We start from the raw sequence: 25,098 nt of genomic DNA on the forward strand, positions 1-25,098 counted from the left end.
CACTAGTTAATTTTTTTTAATCCATCTGTACTTATAATGCAATTCTGTAACCAAAATATTCCTTAGCTATGAAAGTAAGCTGTTTCCCTTTAAGACAACCGATCTTAATCTAAGGTTCTGAAGGGCCCAGGAAATACCAAATTCCTCCCCTTACAGATCTTAATGTTAAGAGGTTATTAGTTTCTAATAACTCAAAAGTTGGGGTCTGGTCATCATCATCAACAAATTTATAAACTAATTTACCAAATGAACCTGGATTTGTCAGGTTAGGGTTATCATTCTATGTTGAATTATATTCTCCAACAAATAGTCACAGCCCCCAGAGAGAACTACACTCTACTCTGCTCACCTTTAAGGCTTTTTCTGAGGCCTTCCGAGATGACTAGCATCAGACTTTTGAGGAAGGCTAGCCATTAGACAAGGCTTTTCCCCACGATCTGACTGCTTGAAGTGACATCCAGGATCAGGTCGATCCTGTATCCAGGAATCATGACCCTCCCTGAGGCACCAGTCATCATGAGACAGTCAGTGCACTTTGGCACTTCTTGAAAACCACTGGGCTGCTCCTTTAGCTGAAAGGAAAAAAAACATCAAAACCACAACAAACAAAACAAAGGGGGAAAAATCAGTAATTCAACCTGAAAAGACAGAGCGTGGGGAAAAATAAACCAAAACAGCCTTGTCTAGATCAAAATGTAGCCTTGCCTTGATGTAAAGATCATAGTTCCAGTCACTGCACAAAGTTTATTCCTATTACACAAATCTAAAAATTTTTAAATCTATTTTATTACATCTGAAAAGAACGATTGAAAATGGAAGTTTACATTAAAAAAAACTATTTATGGAATACAGCTAAATAACTATAATGAAGGTATTTATAAAAGACTAGCAACCTATGGCTTATGTAAGTGTGCCTCACCAGGAGACCAAATACTCATTTTTCACGCTCTCAAATTGTAATCTGACTTAGAGAGGCATAAAATATATCTAATAGGCTGACTTTAACTGAGTTTAACTGGCAGAAAACTGCTAATGCAGTTAAAGCTGATCTACAACTATTCTTAAATTACATACTAATGAACAGAAAAGAAATTGGGCTTGCATCCTCCTTAACTGACTTGACGCTAGTATAAAGTGTCCCCACACACACAATGCTCTTGTCCCAGCATTCTGAATTTCAATGTTCATGCTAACTTGAACAATTTTAAATGTTCACATCCCTATGGCCTTAAATTTAAAAACTTAAAAACCTGATAAATAAGTAATAAGATGACTTAAAGCTTATTTGTTTAATCTGCTTCAAAATAAAACTATCAACATCCAGAGATAAAATTCTGCTTATTTCTGTTTTTAAGTACAAAATACTTTTCCTAGGACATAATGTTAAAAGACAAAAAGTCTTTGAGCTATTGTTTTAAAAGTTGGCTCATAATTCCTTTAAAACACTGGTACCCTAAAGATGATACTTTATTAAAGAATTATTTTATATTCCTTTCTACTATGTATCCAATATCCCCATTTCAGTTAAAACTACCAACATCTCCACAGATCTCAGGTTGGAAACTTCGAAATACTACTAAACTGTCTTTCTCTTTTTTTACTTGTTTGAGAATATGATTAAAGCTACAAACCTCCGTCCCCCAGAAGAATGTGCATAATTGCACAAACAGGCAATGTTTAGATTAAGTTTTCAGGGAATTCACAGAACCCTCTGAAGCTCAAGCCTGGACCCTGGTTCAGAACCCTTGTCAAACACTGCTTTTTTTTTTCTCCCACCTTACCATCTCTAAAGACCTGCCTAGTTAGCATACGTATCAAATCTCTCACATTTCTGCCTTTCTGTCCAGCACTGGCTTAGTTTTAGACATCCCGTGTTTTTCCTGGATTATTCCTCGTAGTTTGTGAATTCTTCCCAGTTTACCATCCTTCAACCTATTTTCTTTCACCTTGCTTGCAGAGTAAGCTTACTAATGCAAATCTGATCACGTAACTCGCCTGATTACCGATCACCTTCAATACCTCCTCTGCAAATGTTAACAAAATGATGTCCATTCTCCTTAGGGTGGTTATCTTCTGGACTCTACCTACATTTCAAGCAATCACTCCCCCCTGCCTATGCTTTCCATACTCCACTCACATAATTTATAGTCTCCCCATACACTGCTTTTATGACTTCATACTTTTGCACACTATTCCCTCCTGAAATGTCATGGCTCAATTTCTTATTCATCTCTCAAAACTTATCTCCCCTGGTTATGCTCTCTCAAAAACTTCTATTTCGGGCGCCTGGGTGGCTCAGTTGGTTAAGGGACTGCCTTCGGCTCAGGTCATGATCCCGGAGTCCTGGAACTGAGTCCCACATCGGGCTCCCGGCTCAGCAGGGAACCTGCTTCTCCCTCTGACCCTATCCCCTCTCATGCTGTTTCTCTCTTTCTCTCTCTCTCAAATAAATAAATAAATAAATAAATAAATAAAATCTTTAAAAAAAAAAAGCTTCTATTTATTTCTGCCATGAGATTTATCTCATGTATACAAATGCTTATTTACTTGCCTATCTACAAATACGTTTTCTAGGGGCAAGAGCCTTGCTTAATTTCACCTTTGGTGTCCCCAGTACCTAGAACATAGTAGTATTAAATATAAATGTATTGTGTGCCATAATTCTTGTACACAACCAAAGTTACTATGCCTCACCAAAAAAAAAAAAAAAAAAAATTGATGAATCTAAAATATACATTAAGAATTCAAAATCAAAACAATTCATTACAGGGCGCCTGGGTGGCTCAGTCGGTTAAGTGACTGCCTTCGGCTCAGGTCATGATCCTGGAGTCCCGGGATCGAGTCCCATATCGGGCCCCTTGCTCAGCAGGGAGTCTGCTTCTCCCTCTGACCCTCCCCCCTCTCATGTGCGTTCTCTCTCTCAAATAAAAAAAAAAAATTTTAAAAAAAAAAAAAAAAAAAAAAACAATTCATTACAGAAGGGTATTCATCGGAACTCTCTAGAAAACAAGAATTAAGTGTAACGATCACCAATTCTTTATAAATTGCCCTCATCTGGGTCAAGTATGTTGTGTGTATGTATATATGTGTGTGTGTAAACTTTTTTTAAATAATACTAGTTATGGACATCCAAACCAGGAATTAAGCACAATAAGGGGGCGCCTGGGTGGCTCAGTCAGTTAAGCGTCCGACTTTTGATTTCCGCTCAGGTCATGATCTCAGGGTTGTGAGATTCACCCCGCCTCGGGCTCCGCGCTGGGCATGGCGTCTGCTTAGATTTTCTCTCCCTCTCTCCAGCCACCCCCACCACTCATTCTCTTTCAATCCCTCTCTTTCTCTTCAAAAAAACCCCAAAAAAACACAATAAGGATAACAGAATACTATGCCGTCCTTTGGATAAAAACTTCTTAAGCCAAGGATAGCAAGCACGTGACAAATAGTATGAATTAATTACTTCCCTTTTCTTACCCTCTCCTGCTCTGCCTCATCTCATACTCAGAGCCAAAGAGTCCTCCTCAATTCAGCATACTATAAAAGCAATAAATACAGACTAACTGCAGTTGGCAAGAAGTATTTCAGGGGTATCCAATAATCGATTCTAACCCATATCAAACACAATATTCACAGAAGACCTATTGCATATCCCTTGGAAACCCATTCCCAAGTTTAATAATTCCAAAGGTTGTTTTATCTTACACAAAATATTTTACTGGCATTGAAAGTAAAAAATGGTTGTTTTGCTACAGTTGTTCATTTTCAAATGTATATTTTATAACTTAAAATATATATATTTACAGTCACATTGTATTCTAAAACTATGGTTTTCAAATCTGTGTATCAAAATCAACTGGGACATTTTCAAAAATACAGATTCCCAGATCCCTGTCCAGATCAACCGAATTCCAGAATTAGAACTGAGCCATATATATTTTATAAAACACCCAAGATGATTTTGATGCAACCATCTGAAAACTAATGTTCTAAACATCATAGTAGTCTATATATGGAAGAGCTACAATCAGAAGAATAATAGTAACATCTCCAAATAAAATTTTCCTTACATGTATAGGGTCTCTGATTGCTTACTGGTTCTGACAGGCTAATAAAGGAAGGGTGAAATTGCTTCAGCCTCTGAATAAAAACTACTTCAATATATCTTACCACAGAATTCTAGATAATAGATTAGTTATTGTAGCCATACAGCTTCATTAAAGAGTGGTCAGCTAGCATTTTTAAAAAATTATTCTATTGCAGTGCTTGGATAGAGGCAATCCTTAAAGAGTTTTTCTTTCCACATGACCTTGAAAAAAGATATATCCAATAATAGTATTGCAAATGTGTTGCTGAAATTCACTATAGGTTATTAAATTGAAACATTTCATCAACTTCTTTATTATAATTTACATATTTTCAATATACTAATAATTGCAGATGTATACATTTCTATAGCACACCGGGAATTATAAATCCAGGTGTTGAGAGAACAGTGCTCCATGAATGGGTATAAAATAGAAAATGCAAATGATCTGCAACCAACAAATTTCTTATTAAATGTTTTGGAAAGTTGAATTGACAGAAACTAACATATACAGTAATGTGGTACATATGTACAGAACATTTTAACCACAAATTAGTAAGACAGGAGCTAATCTTGACATTGCTACTGAGCCCCTGGTAATATCAGAATGAAAAGGCACCACTGCTAAGGGATAAACATGACAACTCAAAAATGCATTTACACACAGATCTGTTTGATATTCTATCATACTACGATGACATTCCTCAAGATTCCTTAGAGGTCTTTTTAAAAAAGAAAAAAGAAAGAAAAAGTTACTCCAAAATTCTAAGTGTACTGGGAAAAATACAACTATTTTAAATGTGCATTTAAAAGTCTTGAGTGACACAATTAAAATAGTTTTGACAGCTTTTGACACATATTTTTAGTGACTTTACTAAAACAAAAACATTTTATGGAGGGAGAGATGAGGTTCTGAATTATTTCAGGTACTAGAAACAGAACTCAAAAAAAATTTGTATTGCCTTGATCATACAGATCGCAAAGAGTTAAATATAAACTATAATTATAGGTCCTACAGATTATCCTTATAAAAGGTAAAACCATTTACACTGCAAAGAATGATCCAGAAAAATCACTAGTACCAATCCACATCTCAAAGACTGAAGAGACTGCTGCATCAGCTTTTGAGAATTGAAAAGCTGAAAGATAAGACCCTAATCTGTAGCCACTTGAACACATAGCTGAGATTACTCCCACACTTTCTTTCTACAAACACATGCCCTTTCTGAATATTTGCCAAGAGAATCGCCTCTCGGCCTTTTGGCTAAGATCAAGTGTGAATATTTGCCAAGAAGTTATAAAAGTAGTTGTCCTAAGTTGTCTTAAAAGGCTGGGAAAGCTCATAAGGCAAAACTTTTATTGTCAAAAGCCAACATTTTATTTTTTACTGCAAATATCTTCTCCAAAATGTTAGCCTCCAGGGCAATCATATCACTGATAAAGAGATGCGGAAACATTCTTCAGCATATAGAAATCTCAATATTTGAAAGATAATACTACTACTAGCACTTTCAGGGAAGAGAAAAATAACTGCTACACTACCCTGGAATGTCATTCATCACCAAGAAGGTACTGGCAGGATCTCTTCTGGCTACTTTATTGAGCAATATAGTTAGCCATGTGTTCCTGGAATCACAGTAAGAATAGTTTTCCATTGCAAAACAGTGCTAGAGAGGATCTTTGCAGAGAATTAAAACCAGAAAAATTTTTTTTCAATAACTCTAATTACAATTTTGTAATTCTACCAAAACATCTGATACATCAGTAAGACATGATGAATGGTACTGTGAGTAATTGGCCATAGTGCACTATCGACATCAAGGACTACTACTATGAGGGTAAGCAATATAATTTTCTTGTGTTTCAGAATTCAAAGTCCCATCTAACTCACACCTCAAATGTGAAAATATTGCAAACCACCAGTTTTATCAAATAACTACATTTAAAAAGAAAAAAAAAGAGGCAAAAATACACACATACTCTTCCAACACAGCAGTCACCAAAAGTCCTACAGTTATCCAAAAATACAACACTAGAAATAAACTCATGACAACTCAGACAATTGCCTGGACTTTCATTAAATGAAGCCAAAAAAGATAATTAAAGTCATGAAATAAGGTAGAAAGATGATATACAGCTCAAGATTTTTGCCTCCAATACAAAGCTATTATTCTCCTACCTCCTCACACCCTGCTAAGTGATGAGCTGTCATAGAGGAAATGGTATCCCTACCTTATTTTGACAAATAAGTTATAAGAAATTGGGTCATTCTGTCCTGAACAGACTTAGCCAGGTCAAGAGACAGTATGGCACCAAGTTTTTCCATGAACTATTTTCTAGGATCAAAACAATTTTATACCAGGCTTCTTTATAAATTTTACAGATACAGGCTAAGAGCCACATCCTAATACTAAATCATCCACAAGTCCTTGAATTTAATCAAAATTAAAATGACCATAAAAATTCACATTACACAGGATTTGACACATACACAAAACAGATAATATTAACCCTCCCCCTCCCTCTTCAGTGCTCCCATACACTTAGTATATATCTCTATATTATAATTTATAAAACCATTTAATAGGCAATCTCCCTGTTAAGACTGTGAACTTAAAAACCAGAAATCGGGGCGGCTGGGTGGCTCAGATGGTTAAGCATCTGCCTTCGGCTCAGGTCATGATTCCAGGGTCCTGGGATCGAGCCCCACATCGGGCTCCTGGCTCAGCAGGGAGCCTGCTTCTCCTTCTTCCTCTGCCTCTCTCCCTGCTCATGCTCTCTCTCTCTGTATCTCTGTGTCTCAAATGAATAAATAAAATCTTAAAAATAAATAAATAAATAAATAAATAAATAAATAAATAAAATAAAAACCAGAAATCTACCCTATTCATCTTTGTTATCCTCACTGACTAGAAATAAATGCCCTGGTCATAACAGTCATTCAGTGAACACTGAGTGAACAAGAATATAACATCTGCATAACAACTGTATAGAAAGCTGAAGTAGACAAACAGGAAATCAGGTAAATAGAAGATAAATTTTAAGACAACAAAAAAACAGAATCAAATATAGAGGCCATGAGATACAACAGGGAAAAAAGCACTGGTCTGGAGGTGTTGGGATCTCTTTGGAATTCACATCAATTCTAATCAAGATTTTGGCAATAAAAAATGCTATAACCTTAAGCAAATCACTTTCCTCCCTGGATCTCAATATCCTCATTTGTAAAATAAAACGTAAGACTACATGAGTTCTATGTTGCCTTATGTGCCAAAAGGATGATTTTAAAGCAGCAGAAACACGTATTCCTGAAAAACAGCACCAACACATCAGATATAATACCCCATGTGAGTTAGTATAACTCTTAAGCAAAGGATATCATTCAGGTAGGATGCACAATTCCATAAATATTAGTAAGAGATCACATCAATAGCAGCCAGGGCCAACCAAAAATTATATACATACAAACCTAATGTGGAAATCACTGATACATTCACTCATTCAATAAATCTAAACAAGAATCAAGTTTTGCCAAAGGCAAAGGTTAAGAGATCTGAAGAGAAAGAGACAAAATGCAAAATTCTGTTTGTTATTCCCTAGAAATAATGACAACACAGAGCATATGTAGCATGCATGTGCATGCATACATACATACAAAAGAGCAAAACAAAAAGCATTTTTACGCTTTTTATGATTTGAAAGGCTCCTTAAAATGAATCACATAATTTATTTGGGCTAGAACAGACCAACAGTTCCCAATATTTTAGCAAAAAGTAAGCTTCAATTATATGCACATCTGGGGTACATTCTCTCTGCCCCACAAGAGAAGTCCCGTTGGGATATTAAGAACCAAATATGCAAAGGATCAAAGACATTCTTAACCTTGAAAACCAAAACAATTCACAGACCTTTCAACTACATTACCATAATAAACTTTTACCTTAAAACAAATGAATCTTCCACCTCAGATAATAATAATAAATTTTCATCTTGAAATCTACTAGACTCAATACAGTAATATCTATAATCAATATTTTTTAATATAAGCTCAGTTCTTAGTACTAGGCTAACTATCATAGAACACTAAGAGAACTAAAAGGTTAAGATGCTTTCCCCAAGAAAATCCCAATCTTTCTTACTTACTTGCAATCTTACTTAGTTACAGATTACTGTAAGCACATATAGTCCCACTTCCCCAGTATCCCTCCCGAAAACCCGGGAAGAAAGGTGAACAATTCCAATACCCATTTACATTTCAAAATATGTTTAAGTTAAAGGAGTTCCTACAAGACAAATATTACAAACAAAACAGATCCAGATATATGGGAAGAAAATACACTGTACCCCAAAGATCATTTCTACAAAGGCAGCAAGACAAAGCACCCTGAATGAATAATCTCACATGTAGGAATATCTTACAACAAAAAACAGAGTATTTTTTCAGTCGTCATAACTACAAATCAGAATCATTAAGGATAAAAAAACAAACCATCAAAAGACTTCATTTATACAAAATAAAATTGAAGAAATTAATTATTATGTGTTCTAGCAATACTACTTTATCAATACCTCAATCTTCCTGTCAAATTTTTCAAAAGGAAGGTAAAGTGGGAAAAATCAACTTTAAAGTTTCAAATTTAAACTTAAACAACATTTCTACTGCTTGTTCATATATATAATTAATGTCTATCTGTTCCTGATAGTGGCAGGGCATAATTGGCTATACATGTCAACCTAGTTCAAGAAAGCCCAGAAACCCCTTAGGTTCAGCTATGTAGCATTCCAATGCTATTAATTATGTATAGACTATTAATTATTTAATTATGAATTTTAATCTACATAAATTTTTCAGCTCTATCTCCATGAATTAAACCCTAAATTCCCTTTAATATCAATTGCTCAAACAAAACAATTCTGGTTCTCTTCCAACAAATCAAGATCAGGTAATTAACAACTCTACCGGTTCCATTGCTTCACAAAAGAACAATATTATGCTCATTTCTTTACAGCCTAGCAAGCACTTTGACACACATTATTTCATTTCAGTCTTCCAACAACCCTATGAGGTAAGGCAAAAATTACCATTTTATTTCATGGAAAAGGAAAGAGATTTGGATAAGTTAGGTAACTGGTACAAAGTTCACTGCTAGAAAGGAGGTGAACAAAGACCAGAACGCACATGTCCTGACTCCATGTCCAAGTAACATTCCACAACATCACACAAATGAAAGCTTTTCTAAAAATCACTGACCTTAAAAACTATACTTTTCCTACTTAATCAAACCCTTTGTAAATATAAGAATTAAGATTCTAAAGCAAATGCAAACAGTAAAAAGGGTAGTCTAAACCACCTCCTATCTATATAAACATATTTTGAAAAACAAATACAGTTTATCCTTCAACAACTTGGGTTTGAACTGCACAGGTCCACTTATATGCAGATTTTTTTTCGATAGAGTATAGTACTATAAATGTATTCTCTTTTCCTTATGATTTTCCTAACAACTTTTCTCTAGCTTACTTTATTGTAAGAATACAGTATATAATGGATGTAACATACAAAATATGTACTGACTGTTTATGCTATTGGTAAAGCTTCCCATCAATAGCAGCCTAGTTGTAGTTAAGTCTTGCAACAGTCAAAAGCTATACACAAATTTTCAACTGCAACGGCACCCCTAAACCCCACAGAGTTCAAGGGTCAACTGTATAAGGCTCAAAAGCAGTTCAAATACTACAGTAAAAAGAGCCTGAAGTTAAAATAAATCTATTATATTCACCCTATCACACCACACACAACCAACTCTGCATAATGCATACTAGCAGAGAATAGGTGAGGTTAGCTAGATATTATTTACTATAATGACTTGAAAAAAATTGTCTAAAAACCTTCACTTTTCCTAGTCTTAACCTTCTCTTGGCTTTGCTCCAGTCTAGTCTAGGAGTCTCCACAGTAGAGTGACAATCCACTGAAATATGGGAATTATTAGAGCACTGTGCCCATTTTTTTTCAACCTAAAAATAAGATTTCCTTTTCACTAAATAATGTACTATATGAACTGACACTACCACCCTGACATAAACTCAAAAATACACATATAATTGGAAATTGGGGGTAGGCTCAAAAGTTTTTCACAAAAGGGATTCCTATTCAAGAAAATCTGGAGATCACTGCTACAAATAGAGAAGTAGGTAAGTCGTAGAAGACAAATTGACTCTCGACTGCATCAAATAATCAAATCTATTTAAGGTGTTCAATATCCTACAGTACATACACAAATAACAATTTTTCATCTGCAATTGCATAATCTATGCCGATAGGGATATAACTTACCTCATCCTGGACTCCACTGGTAGTAGTCAGCTTGCTCCCATCAGTAATCGTAATAATTATTGCTGGCTCCAAGAAAAAAGGGTTTCGTCCCTAAAGTCAAAAAACACATCAATCATATTAAGGTCTAGACATCAGCTCAATTTTTCTGAGTAAAAAGTCAATTCTTAGAACACTGTATAAATCCACCTTTCTTGTCAAGTTTTATGCATAGTATATACTTTTTGTACATTAAAAAAAGGTTCTGAAAGAAACATACACTAAACAGAAGTTAACCTTAAAGGAATGGGGTTAGGTAGTGGAAAAGATTTTTCACTTCTTTCTACATTTTTGTATTGTTTTAATTTTTATGGTGAGCATTTATATTTATGTAACTAACTAAAAGTACTTAATTTTTTAATAGGGACCCTACAGTTCAATTCATATTGAGATATTAAAAATTAAAATAGACACTATTTTTCTGAGAAACTTCTTAGAGAGAAAGGCAAAATAGTAGGTGAACATTACAAGGAAATATAATTTATGCTTGTAATCAAAGTGTCTAACCAAGTGACTGGATATATGGATGGAAGAGCTCTAAAATCCATTCCATGGGAACACTAGGGCTACTCTAAGCTTAGCAAAAATTAATGAGAGTCCAATTTGAAAAATTAAAAAGGATGGTTACTTAAACTGCTTGGCAAGAGAAGGTACAAAAACAACAGTAGGAAAGGCAATGGAAGACAGTGGCACAAAACTCACTGCTCTGTATGTAGGGTGAAATAACTTCAATAACTTCCATTCAAATCTCTGGCTAAGTTACTCTGAGTACTATGGTCAATTCTAGGGGATGCATTTTGTGAGAGAATTAGATAAACATAAGCTTATCTTTTACGTATAAATGGCTCTCATTTAAGATATTAAGCACATTCATTAAGCACATTTAAGACAAAATTATGACCAAAGGATAAAAGTTCAACAGGGTAAACCTGTGTTTGTTTGAAATCAAAGGTATCAAACTCTCTGCTACTAACACTGTTCAAGAAAGGACAGAATGAAGTTTTGCTGAATATGTCACAGAACAGCATATGACAAATTTTAATGTGCATATGGATCACTTGGAAATCTTGTTAAAATGCAGGTTCTAATTCAGCAAGTCTGGGATGAAGACAAAGGTTCCACATTTCTAACAAGACTGTAGTCTAGGAGATGCTAATGTCCATAGACCATATTTGGAATAGCGAGGGTGTAGAAGGGTTATATACATGTAATACTCTATGGTTCAATAAACTTCCCTTACATTTATATAACTCTCAGTCACTAGCATATTACAGCACATACTTTGTTAAATGCATTTACAAACACTTGTCACATACACAAACTGTGATTACAACTAATTTTCATAAAGTGGGAGCGGAGATTTGGTAGTTGAAAACTTCTTGATCAAGTTACACAACTTGTAGGTAGCATATACATTTTTCAAACTGGTGTCCAGGAGATAACCATCCCAGTGGAGAAAACGTCCTCTGGTCAAATTAAAATATGGTGGATATAACCTCTAGATTTCAAATGCATAGTAGCATCCAAATGTTACAGAAGACTTGCAGGGGGGAAAAAAAAAACATGAATTTACCCTTCCTCCTTCTCTACAACATTCATGGTAAATGGAACACATTTTGTGAAACATTACACTGTACTGTAACATCATTCATCTCCAACATAATAATAAATTCTATGCAGGTCTTCTCACAGACCTAGAGATACGCAATGTTCATTCTAACCTCTGAGCTTCGAGTGGCTCCCTCAAATAAAATGTCTTTTCTTTTCGCTGCCCACAGCCCATCCAATTCCTAATCATTCTTCAAAACCAAATTAAAGTCCTCATCTTTTTCCACGAAGCCTTCCCTGATTAGCCTGCCCTTAAAAAATTAGTTCTTTCTCATCAAATTCTAATAGTGGCAACTTTCAGACTCAATAAAAATACAGATACAGTAGAATATTTCTTCAAATAAAGTTGGATTTGGAGTGGTTTCATGGAGTACATTTTGAATACTACTCCCTACAGCATTTATCCTCTCCAAATTATTTTTAACTTAATACATAACACCTTGCACAACAATGTGAATATACTCAACACTACTGAATACACTCAAAAATGGTTAAGATAGTAAACTGTTATGTGTTTTTACTACGGTTCTTTAAAAATACACCATCTTGTATTATTTGCTATGGTTTCAGGTGTTTGAATCAACTGAAGGCAAGGATCATGTTATATTTCTTCCTCAGCACTGAGCACAAAATACCTGAGCATTGGGCACTTAAATACTCACTGATTCACCAACTGTAGTTTAATACAAAACTACCGATGTTCATGGAACCATTTAGAATTAATCAAACTTCAACAAGCTTTGAAAGAAATATAGATATGTTACCTTTACCTCAATACAAATACCCTCTCTAACTTATGAATTTGCTCGGATACAAGGATACACTACCTGCCTTCTATATCTGTTTTGCCATCTGCTAATCATTTATTCCTGTTTGTCATTCAAATATTTACTGAGTGGCTACCATATATCAGGCACTGTGTTAGGTGCATGATACATAATCTCTAACCTCACAAATAATAAATGTACATTTAACAACAACTTTCTTCTGGTTTCTACAAATTCCACTGCAGATCAAAAATTGGCAAAGGGAGATAAAAAAGACCAAGATGTCCTCATATCTTCAGTATTATTGTATCTTGCTTCCACCCTTAAGCTAAAACTACTCTGTATAACTTGCTGCCTTTCAAAAAACAAATCAGTAAATCTCTTAAAGCCACCACAACATGGACCAAATACTTGCAACGGTGTTTCTGTATCACCTCTACATTTTAACCTAACTAAAATTTTCTTCATATTTCCTGAATGAAAGTGTGACATCCATCAATTCTTATTCCTATGTAAGCACATTAAGAATTATCCTCCAGAGGCCAGAAAGTTAGTCATATCTATAATTAAAGAACAATGATCTATGATGTATTAGGAACTTCATGGATGGGTGGCTTATAAAGTCTGCCTTCGGCTCAGGTCATGATCCCAGGGTCCTGGGATGGAGTCCAACATCAGGGTTCCCTGCTCAGAGGGGAGCCTGCTTCTCCCTCTCCCCTCACCTGCCACTTTCCCTGCTTACACACACACGCACTCTCCTTCTGTCAAATAAATTAATTTAATTTTAAAAGAAAAAAGAACTTTATGATGATGTCCATCCAAAAACTAATACTTTCTCAAGGACCGTAATATCTAAAGATCAAGTTAAAATGAATTAAAATTTAGCCAAGTCTTTGAGGTATTAAAAATTAAGCTAAATTCGAACATCAAAATAAAAGTTACTTTTTCCTTGACAACAAGCTTTTAGTTGAAACTTTACTAGAGTGATACATATACTTTCCACAGAGGCTAGGCCTGAAATTACTAGAATAATCAGGTACTCAATAATAACAATAAAACAGCTGTATTACCTCATTTAACCCTAAAAACTTGGTGAGGTAAAATATTCACTGAGATTAAATAATATAATCCAAAGTCAGCCAGCTGGTAACTGACACAGCCAAAACCTTATTCCAACTCTAAATATCATCTGAAAGTCCTGTTGGTAGCAACTAAATTCTCTTGGATACAGTTCTACACCAACCTGGACTGTGCCATATTCACACAACAATGAATGGTGTTACAATCAGTTTGGCTTTATTTAATATATTCTATCTGTAGCAAAATTAACTAGAGGAGAACTATTTCTTTCCTTAGTTTCCTGTTGTTTTGTAATGTCTTACCCACCAATTTTTCTATATATAAATCAGTACACCTCCCCCCAACAAAAACACTGAAGCAAAATGCAATATATATCAACATCTACTTTTGAAAACTAAATAATTTCAGCCAACTCTCAAAAAGCATATATACGAAAGCAAGATAAAACAACATTAAGTTCTTTAATGGCTTTAAATTTTGGAAAATTCAGACAGAGATCAAAGGTAGAGAAAAGTAAAGAAAAATATGACCATCCTCATTTCACCTATTTATTTAACCCTAACATGCCTAAGATCCCTTCTTCTCTGACATAAGTTTAGTCAAGAATCACACTAAGAAAAGCAATAGGAGTATGTTAATTTAAAAAAAAAAATCACACTAAGAAAAGCAATAGGATTAGTCATGATAAAAATTAGAATAATGACTTAATGAATGTATATACAAAAGGGCATTTTTTATTTCTTCAGGAACAAATTATCCCTACCTCTATATATAAATGTTAGAATTAATAATTTAAGCATAAATTTCTAAATCACCTGCAGAAAATGATCCGATGATGTTGCTCCAACAAAGTTTTCTCCTCCCCTGCCTTTGGTAATGCACTTATTCTTGGCAGAAGCACAAGAAATAATGGACATCTTTCTCTCACAACAGTTTTACCCAAGAAATTAAAACACATTTCTGGCTGTCTACCAGTATCACAAGATTTTCTGCATGTTTTATAAAGAATAATTTAACATTTCAAAGGTCTAAAAGTTGTGATTTAATCATTGCAATACAATGCCATTAGCCATTTGGTGCCAAGTCAACATAGTTTAATAATTCCCAAATCTTTGTATTTAAGAATAAATACGGTACATTTTTATTCTTAGCAAGTATGTTTATAAAGTCACTCAATTTGGGGATGACTGTCCATATTAGAATATCCCTCAAAATTCACCTTGATCATAAAGTTATAAACAGCCTCTATCTTAGTTATAAAATCTCCCCACAAAATAATATTAAGCTCTGCTACAACAAAGGCAACCAGTAGAGGGACTAAAAGTTTACTTTTGTCATTAGCAGAATTAAAATCAGATGGTTCTCTCAGAGCTGTGGCTCTTTGGCAAAAAGAAATCTAAACATGTCCCTTGAGAATATAGCGCAAGGTATAATATTCTACCTCTAGAGCTATTTACTAATGGAAATCTTGTCATTTAGAAAACTGATTTATAAAAAAAGAAAGAAAAGAAAATTGATTTTAATGCTGGCCAAAAATCTCAAGTAAAATTTTTGCTAAAGATAAAATAAAGCAAAAATGTTCAGTTCTCTCAATAATTTAATATTATCATGGTATTAAAACAATTAAGGTATAAAAATCTCAATAAGGAAATTTAAAGAATTAAAGTAAGTAGATCTTATCTGCTAGCATCTATTTCATTTTTGCAAAAAAAAAAGTTTTTGAAAATTTTTAAATTTTCCAGAAAGTTTTGAAAATATAAAAATAAGGCTAACTTTCCCCCAAATACAAACTAACCTGGTTCGCAGAATCAGTATTTTTACTTTTACCCAATTAATTTAAAATGTAGTAGGGGGAGGGGTAGAGGAATTTTACTGTACCCTTAAACAGGTCTTAACTATTCTATTCTGAAGCAAAAGCAAGCCATCCCTGAGCACTCAGTAATACCTTCTGTGGCTACCTCTGCTGTAGTACCAACGGGCTCATTTTCTTTCGGTGCCATCACGTTACCAGTCCTTAGAACACCCTCATAAGGATAGCCAAGTGCCTGTCAAAGCTACTTTTCCCATGGGCTAAAGGGAAAATGTGCACCCACAGTCAGCCCTCCAGCTCTCCTGTGTTGGGATCTTCAGCTAACCGACAGCTACTCTGGTCTAGTTATTCTGCCATATTCCAGGAAATGTACAGCCAAAAGAAATCAACAGAAGTGATGTTAAGATGTGTAACATCTTAAACTAGGCTAAAAGTTATCACCTAGCAAGAAAATAAAAAACTTCCAGAAATAGCCTGTGCTTTTTTACAACCTAAAACTTCCTTTTCAAGTTAAGTAACATCAACAACAAGCAAATGTTAAAAGAAGGAAAGAGTTCCCCGGAGAAATAAGTACTACATTAGTAAAGGTTCTCATGCATACACTGGACAAGGACTAACTAGGACTGCTGTTAAAAATTTTTGTAATGATGCTTAAGTTGCTAAACTAGATCTTTAGGTCTCCTATTTACATCTTTGTAAAATCTACATAAATAAAAACATGAAGCTGGAATCATCTATCCTATTTTCCTCTATTACCATATCTAATAAAGAGGTAACAATGCATGAACCTCTAAAATATGACAAACCACTTCATTTTCATTTAGAAATTTTGACACTCCCTATATGTCAAAATTCAGATTCTATAGAGAAAATAGAAAATACAGAAACATTAAGGATAATATTTACCTACTTTAAGCTTCTTTCTAAAAGAAAAGTAGCTTAGAATGGAATTCACACCCAAAGATTTCTTAGTCATAATACTGATAATAAACACAATTACAACTATATACAACTGAGAAGCTTTTAATACATACTTCATAATACAAGTGAACTGGTATAAATTACATTTTGTTCAGTATTGCTCAACTTCAGACAACTGCATACCACAACCAGAATTTTTTCAGTATCTGCTTATTATCTGTACTAGTATTTATATACTTATTATTTTTCCTTAAGTCAGTTCCATTTTTTTATTTTTGCCTCAAACTATAGCAATAAGATCTATGAAATCATAGTTTTGATGTGCTAATTATATCTTCTATTCAATAATTCATTATCATTAATATGATTTAGCTTTTTTTAAAAGGTGGGGAGGTTCATTACAGGGATGAATACACAGCTGGTTAAACATTCCAAACAAAATATAATAATTATTTAAGTCAATAAAGGCCTGACAGGCTTACATTTAAATCAATATTCCAAGGCCAGAATTATAATTTTATGTTTGTTTTAGAATTCATTGAGATTATTACGTAAAATGGCATAAATGAGTCTTTTGATGAAAAAAATCTAAAATATTCATCTTAGGAAATTAGTGCTTGTAAAATAGTACCTTTGGATACATAGGAAAGATCTCTGAAAGATACATAACAAACTGATTAACCATGGCTGGCTGCCTCTGAAGAATGGAAGTAAGCAACTGTATAACTTTTTTTAATACTTGAACTTTTTAACCATGTGCATTTATTACATATTCAAAACAAGTACTCTTCAAAATTAAAATGTGCTTAGTAACCAAAAATAAAACCTTAAAAATCTGCTACTATATAAAAACCTACCATTTTAGAATATATTAAGGTCTAGAACTATAGAAAAACATGTTAAAATTCCACATTAAAAGATATATATTTTTAGTTTCAAGTAATTCCATTATACAATTGTGTACCGATACAGTTCCTTTATCTAACCATGTAATTCCTTATGTTAAAAATATTAACAGCATTAAAAACAGATGGAGTAAGACTTAGGCAAAAGTAGGGGGCGGGGCGTCTGGGTGGCTCAGTTGTTAAGTGTCTGCCATTGGCTCAGGTCATGATCCCAGGGTCCTTGGATCGAGCCCCGCATCAGGCTCCCTGCATCGGGGTCCCTGATCCGGGGAAAGTCTGCTTCTCCCTCCCCCACTCCCCCTGCTTGTGTTCCCTCTCTCGCTGTGTCTCTCTCTATCAAATAAATAAAATCTTAAAAAAAAAAAAAGTAGAGGGGAATTCCATACATTTATTTTAATAAAATGACTAAGGAGCAATATCCTAGAATTTGATTTAAATAATAAACCAGTTACCATGTAAGAAATACTGTAAGAACTGAAGAATAGCGTGACTTTATGAATATAATTAATGTTAAGGAAACTCAGTAACATAAAGGGCTGAGAATTACTGCATCAAAAATAATAAAAATTCAATATATTTGAAATATTAAATATTTAATAATTTCACAGAATTTGAGTTTTACATTTGAACAGGAGCCTAAAGTTTGAATAAGAGTATCCTAACAAATAAATACTTGGTTTTGGCAATATTTTAAAAAGTAATAGCACTAGTGTTTATACTGGCATAAACAGAGTAATGAGGATATATCAGAAATATAATCTTACTTAAGAAATACTAACATGCGGGATAAAGAACCTAACATACCCATAGGAAATGGACTGGGTAATGACAATTTAGGGAAAAATTATCCCAGCAAAGCATGTAATAGTAAACATGTTGCAAACAAGGCAGAAAAAGTAAAAAATGAAAGCTAGGATGAAAACATATTTTCAAAGACAGATGAAGTTATATAACAATACTGAAAATTAATTTGACCTCATTAAACACACAGATCTACCTATACCCTTTAGACTAATCATCTCCTTGGGGTGTTGATTACCACCAAATCTACAGATACTACCTTTGGTCTGGTTAAATCATATCTTTAACCATTAGGGCTACTTCCTTCTAAACATCTACATACATGGTCTCAAAAGAATCATTCACACACACAACAGCCCTCCTACAAACCAGATGGACTTCAACCATAGTGTTCTACGTAAGTACCTTCACAACTACAATTGAAAATGAAGAGGAACAGCCTAATAAATGTTTCATGTCAGCAAAGTCAGCAATAAAGCATTAAATTTAATAAAGGAAAAAAATTCGTGATAAGCACTTGGAAAAACTGACAGTCTATTTTTTCCCATGTGCTATAGCTGAAGGCCAACTTGAAAATAATTTAATTGGATAAATCATAATTCAAGATTAGTTTTAAGGGGTCCTGCTTTGTAAAATATATGATTTTTCATTTTCTAGGAAAGGTAACCCAATTTCAGAAGTTTTTTTAGAAGGAAACATTAAAATTTCTCCAAATCCATTACATAGGTATTTGTACTTGAGTAAAACAGTTTCTAGAAATCCATTCTTCCTAGACTGTGACAAACATTTATTGATGCTTGTGCTAAGTCCCTTCCCAAGTGTTTACAACAGGTTTTAAATTTTCAAAATAAATGACATTTTTAGGAAACAAAAAACTAACCCCATAATATTTGGGCTTCCTGCCAAAAAGTTTTTTATAAGCCCTTCTAACTATACATACAAATCCACCAAGGTTTTATCTGAATAATGAATCTCATAAAAAAGCAGATGTCATATATGGATGACTGGACAGTTGTTACGTATTTTTGATAACTGCTATAAGCTCACTAAAATGGAAGCTCTAAGAATAACTCTTTTTTTATTACATTAAAGATTTACATTGAGTATAATGTTATTTGGGATTAGACATCGTCCATACTCAATTAACAATAAAATTTATATACAAAGACCTTTTACTCTTTCTATTGACTGAGGCCCAATTTTCTGGATGCAATCTCTTGATTTTTTTTCTAATTTACTGCTTTGAGAAACGGATTGACAACTAAAACTGTACAACAAAAATTCAAAATTTTACATTAGTTGTTACCTGCCGAAGTATATAAATGACCAGGAACTATCACAACTCAGGCATTATCAGAGGCCACAAAGACATTGTTTTGGATAATCCAAAAGTACTGTATAGCCTATCATCGGTTTGCAGATGGAGCCTTTGTAACAACACTCACTGGGGTTTGCAGCCTAACCTCTCACAGAACACTGCATACTCAAACATCTTCAATTCCTGTGATTAAAAATAATCTACTGTTTTTTTATTATAATAATTTATTTCAGAGTAATTGTTGGGATACTTCTGGTGTTCAAACTCCAAAATAACCAGAAGACTTTGTTGATGTTTCCTAATATCTAACTAGGTTCACTAGCTTTAAGACAAAGGGAAAGTTTTCCTTTAACATGCCAGCATCAACGCTGCCATTTACTAGTTACAAAGTGCATTACTAATAGCTAACACTACAATTTCTTTTTCTCACATACTCAAAACTGTTTTCATTTCTATAGTAGTTTTTTACATGATATAATCCTTCCAAGGACCTTTACCATGAGTCCCTCAGCTTATCTAGGCAAAATTAATGGGTAGAAAATGTTAAAATGTCATACCCTTTTAAGGCACAGATTAATAAAGGAAGAGTGTGTAGGGACTAGAATAAATCTTGGTAAGATATCACTAGGCTGATATAAATTTGTCCTACGGTTACAACTTACCTTCTTAATTCTAGATTCTTAAGTTAAAATATTTTTTTATGTGCAACTATCTCTCACTATACCAATAATCGAATTTCAAATTGCCTATGCTCTAAAAAAGAACTATTATCACATAAAAATAATCCTTTCTAGGCTTTTCCTGTTTTTCCCACGTAAACCTACATTACAAATAATAAACTGAATCATATATTTCACATTTGACCTTTCTTCTGCACAAGAACATCCTCCTCCAACCTCTATCCCATCCATCACCAACTTAAACTCTAAAATATATAAAGCCCTAAAAATGCACTCATCTAAATTTCCTCAAAGATTAAAACCTTCTTGCTTTGAAAATTAGAACATGTCTGGTTTATTAAATCATTCATGTTACCAAACTGGTTTTGGACAAGAAACAGAGATTTTGGGGGGCCCTGGGTGGTGCAGTTGGTTAAGCGTCCAACTCTTGGTTTCAGCTCAGGTCCTGATCTCAGGGTCACGATATTGAGCCCCACATCAGCTTGGAGTCTGCTGGAGAGACTCTCCCTCTCTCTCTCTCTGCCTCTCCTGCTCATGCGCTCCCTCCAAATAAATAAATCTTTAAAAAGAAAGAAAGAAAAAGAGATTTTGGAGAAAAGACTTTTTAAAACCAAGGGAAAATATTTTTGGAGCCATCTATGGAGCTCAATTCAAAGTCAAAACCATTATGTTTCTTAAGGCACAAAATTTTACTTTCGTTAGAACTACTCAATAGCTAATTCTAACTTCTTATACTGGGTATATGTTGGGTTGCAGAACTTTTCCCAAAGGTTTCAGATTAGAAAGCTTTTATCCTGTTAAGTGTTTAACATAACATTGGGATGACAATAATCATCATCATCTGAGTTTCTACCATGAGCCAAACAGACATTTTGCTAGATGATTAACAAATATTTCTGGTTCTTATAAAAATTCTCAAGATTGCTATTATCACCATTTTGTGGATAAGAAATCTGAAGCTCAGTGAAGTTAAGGGGACTTGTCAATACAACCTAAGCTATGGCGCCTGGATGGCTCAGTTGGTTAAGCGACCGCCTCCGGCTCAGGTCATGATCCTGGAGTCCTAGATCGAGTCCCGCATCAGGCTCCCTCTCAGCAGGCAGTCTGCTTCTCCCTCTGACCCTCCACCCCCCCTCATGCTCTCTCTCTCATTCTCTCTCAAATAAATAAATAAAATCTTAAAAAAAAAAAAAATACAACCTAAGCTAGTAAGTAGCAGAGCCAGGCACAGCCAGTTCTAATGAAGTGGTTCTTTCCATATCACCACACTGCTTGTCCTGAAAATAGCTAGATAAAATACTCTTACGTGCCCACAATTCCAATTTTTAAAATTCAAAAAAAAGGAAATTCACAAAAATGGTAATAGGTGTTATAAGAAATTATGTTGTGTATCACTTAATCTTCACCATAATCCTGCAGCATAGATCCTTTCATCTCATTTTCCTAATGGCAAAACTGAAGCAGAGAGGTTACATGGAACTCATGGGTAGAGTGGGAAATGATAGAACCAAACCATTTTCTGAATCTTGAAACACAAGGCTTAGAGGTTTTCAAAATTATCTTACATCAAAGGAAACATGATGGTTAACTAATTACAAATCTTACAAACTAGATAAAAAATTATATTGTAACGCTCATACTAGCTGGCATACTACACTGGAAAAGCCAACTAATCAACTGACTAGGTTAATAACTCTGTATGAACCCACTATATCAGAAACTTAATAAACTATGAAATACAAAATCAAGAAGTACCATTAAATATATACATATATTAGTATTTAGGCCTTAAAATAAGAGTGGTGTAAAATCTTGTCAACTATCCCCCACATTCATATTCTTACTTTTTTCCAAACCAAGAGAGTGGGAAGAAAATCCAACTGCATTTAACAGTATTTCCATACAGTGTTACAAGGCTAAACATAACACACTGACAAAATGAAACGCCTGGTTTTCACAGAGGCATTGAAAGAAAGCATATTCCATTAAAGAAATACAAACATACCCCCAAAAGGGATTCAGATCTACTGGTTATACTTTCAAATAAAATTTGTTCTTAAGTAACATACAAGTTACTAATAAAATCTGCATCATAATTGTTCCATAACCAATTTCAATCTTTTAAAATACTTCATAAGTGTGAAGAAACAAAGCCTTTACTTTCTGGCCTTTACTTTCTTTATGTACAAAATGAGGAAGATGGAGTAAACTTCTAGCATGACTTTCAATTCTAAAGTCCCATAAAATAATAGTCACAATAAAATACATATAAAGGTCCAATAAAAATTTCTGTCAGTAGATGCAAAAGTTCAATTTTGTTCTCAAGAGTGTATATAAAAATTCACTAAGCTTCACATTTAGATTTGTGTATCTAAGTTATACCTCAATAAAAAGGCTGGGGGAAGAAGAATCAGGGAATAAAAACAAACTAAAACAGAAACAAAAAAAACTTCAGTGTTTTGTTTATGGTCTGGGGACCATGCTTAAATTAAGAAAAGTAATAATAAGGCTAAACAAAATATATAAGGACAATACTTTTTTAAAATGAAAGAAAACAGGATTGGTATATGTGGGCACTGATCAACCAAACAAAAAAAAAAACGCCACCAAGATGATTTTACATAGATTAAAAACTTGAGTAAAGGGTTGTATTAGTTAAAAACAATTTTAAAATATTTAAGAAAATTTCAAGTTATAAAATATTGCACAATCTCAGGCGCCTAGGTGCCTCAGTTGGTTAAGCGACTGCCTTCGGCTCAGGTCATGATCCTGGAGTCCTGGGATGGAGTCCCACATCGGGATCCCTGCTCAGCGGGGAGTCTGCTTCTCCCTCTGACCCTCCCCACTCTCATGCTCTCTCTATCTCATTGTCTCTCTCAAATAAATAAATAAAATCTTTAAAAAATAAAAAAATAAAAAATATTGCACAATCTCTTTGGAGAAATCCATGACATGAATATGGCTAAATAATCCTTTCACTAATTCTAACCACAAATGACCTTAAATCAACTTAAAATACAAATAAATGAAATTCTTTCATTCAAATATTACATTTGTTCCTGGCCTTTTAATTTCCAGCTGTACATAATTTAATATATAATTATTAACATTCTCTTGCATGAAGAGAAAATAAAATTCTCTTTGAAGAAGCAAAACCTATTATTTTTTGCCTTTCATACTTATGACTTCTTTTCAGTAATTTGTAATTAAGAATGCAATAATGTCCTTTGGATATTTTCTTATTTTCTTTTGAAAGATCATGACAGAGTAGTTTTTTGATACTTTAGAAAACAGAGACTTAGGTTATAAAATTATGAAGAAAAATGATAGCAAGTGTTGTCAAAGAAAATAAAATCTGGGTCTTAAAATTTTTCATTTCAACTACCACCTTTAAAACTAATGCTCAATAGGAAATAAATCATATCCACTTTTACCCTACTTTGAGCTCAAATCTTCTTATTAAAATATCCCTTGATACACCCAACAGATGTACTCCTCAAAGGTCTCTTGCAAACAAACTTGTGTAAATCTCATCTTAAACACACTAGGGGGAGCTCCCCATTTGAAAGAATCCTAAAACATGTGCTTTTTGTCCTGTGTGAAGGTTCCTTCTCTAACTTGCATTCCTGCAAAAAAATGACTTTGACTTATCTGAACCTTACATCTAGTTTTCATTTAATGCATTTTTAAAAAACACCATCCCTATACTTCGTCATATTTACCGATTGCCATTAAGACAACTCTGGCCAAGTTACAGCATTTACTTTTCACACTGCTTCCTCAGGAAGCAATACAAAGCCCAAGGGAAAAAAATATACACTTAATATGCTGTAAGATTTCAAAGCATGTAATAAAAATCCACTTTAAAAATCTCTAAATTCTTATAATTTCACATTTAAAGCTGAAAAATAATGAACTAGAGGTAAATAAACTAATCTATTGAGGGGAAAAAGTATGCTTTGTGTCTCTTGGGCATGTCACAATTTTGAAAGTATATTTTAATATACTATCCCATTTAAACCTCCAATCAATTCTAGAATAAGAGGACAATGGCTTCATTATTAGCAATCCGGAATATGAAGAAGCAGAGGCACAGGGTGGTCAAGTGACTATCCAATGTTACATAGTAACTTAATATCAAGGTCAGGACTGGGATTTCAATTTTCACATTTCTGGCTATTGCATTTCTTTTACACAGTTAAATACAGATGGAGAAAAAACTTTTAAGCAAGTTTGACTGTAAAGTCCTCTATCTGCCAATAAGAATTATTGGCCAATAAAAATTATTGAATATAATTTTAAGAGGTTTATAAGTTCAAGGGACTAGCCAAGGCCTTTCAATGGGGAAAGGACAGTCTCTTCAACAAATGATGTTAGGAATACTAGATGTTCACAGACAAAAGAATGAAGTTGGACCCTTACCATACACCACATATAAAAATTAATTCAAAATGGATTAAAGACTTAAATGCAAGACCTAAACTAAAACTCCTAAAAGAAAATAGAGGGGGAAAAAAGCTTCAGAGACATTGGGTTTGGCAATTTCTTGCATTTGACACCAAAAGCACAGGCAACAAAAAAAATAAAACTGGACTACATCAATAATTAAAACTCCTGTCATCAAAGTACACAATCAAGAGTGAAAAGGCAACCCATGAAATGGGAGAAAAATTTGCAAATCACGTATCTGGTAAGGGGTTAATATCCAAAATACTTAAAAGAACTCCTACAATTCAATAACAAAAACCAAATAACTCAAT

The 25,098-nt window shown here is 33.9% G+C and overlaps 1 protein-coding gene across 4 annotated transcripts in view; it reads right to left on the reverse strand.

The window, feature by feature from the left end:
* Positions 1-25,098, reverse strand: part of INTS6 (integrator complex subunit 6) — an 89,005-nt gene that overhangs the window by 57,644 nt on the left and 6,263 nt on the right. For 3 of the 4 annotated variants that reach the window (XM_044913562.1, XM_044913561.1, XM_044913560.1), the window contains exon 4: positions 10,413-10,502. In XM_044913562.1, the coding sequence (XP_044769497.1) occupies positions 10,413-10,502 (90 nt within the window). Of the gene's footprint in view, positions 1-349; positions 432-10,412; positions 10,503-25,098 lie in introns of those variants that run through there. The other variant, XM_021678365.1, reaches the window with a different exon arrangement.

This window comes from Neomonachus schauinslandi, chromosome 3 (assembly GCF_002201575.2).
Source record: "Neomonachus schauinslandi chromosome 3, ASM220157v2, whole genome shotgun sequence".
NCBI lineage: Eukaryota > Metazoa > Chordata > Mammalia > Carnivora > Phocidae > Neomonachus > Neomonachus schauinslandi.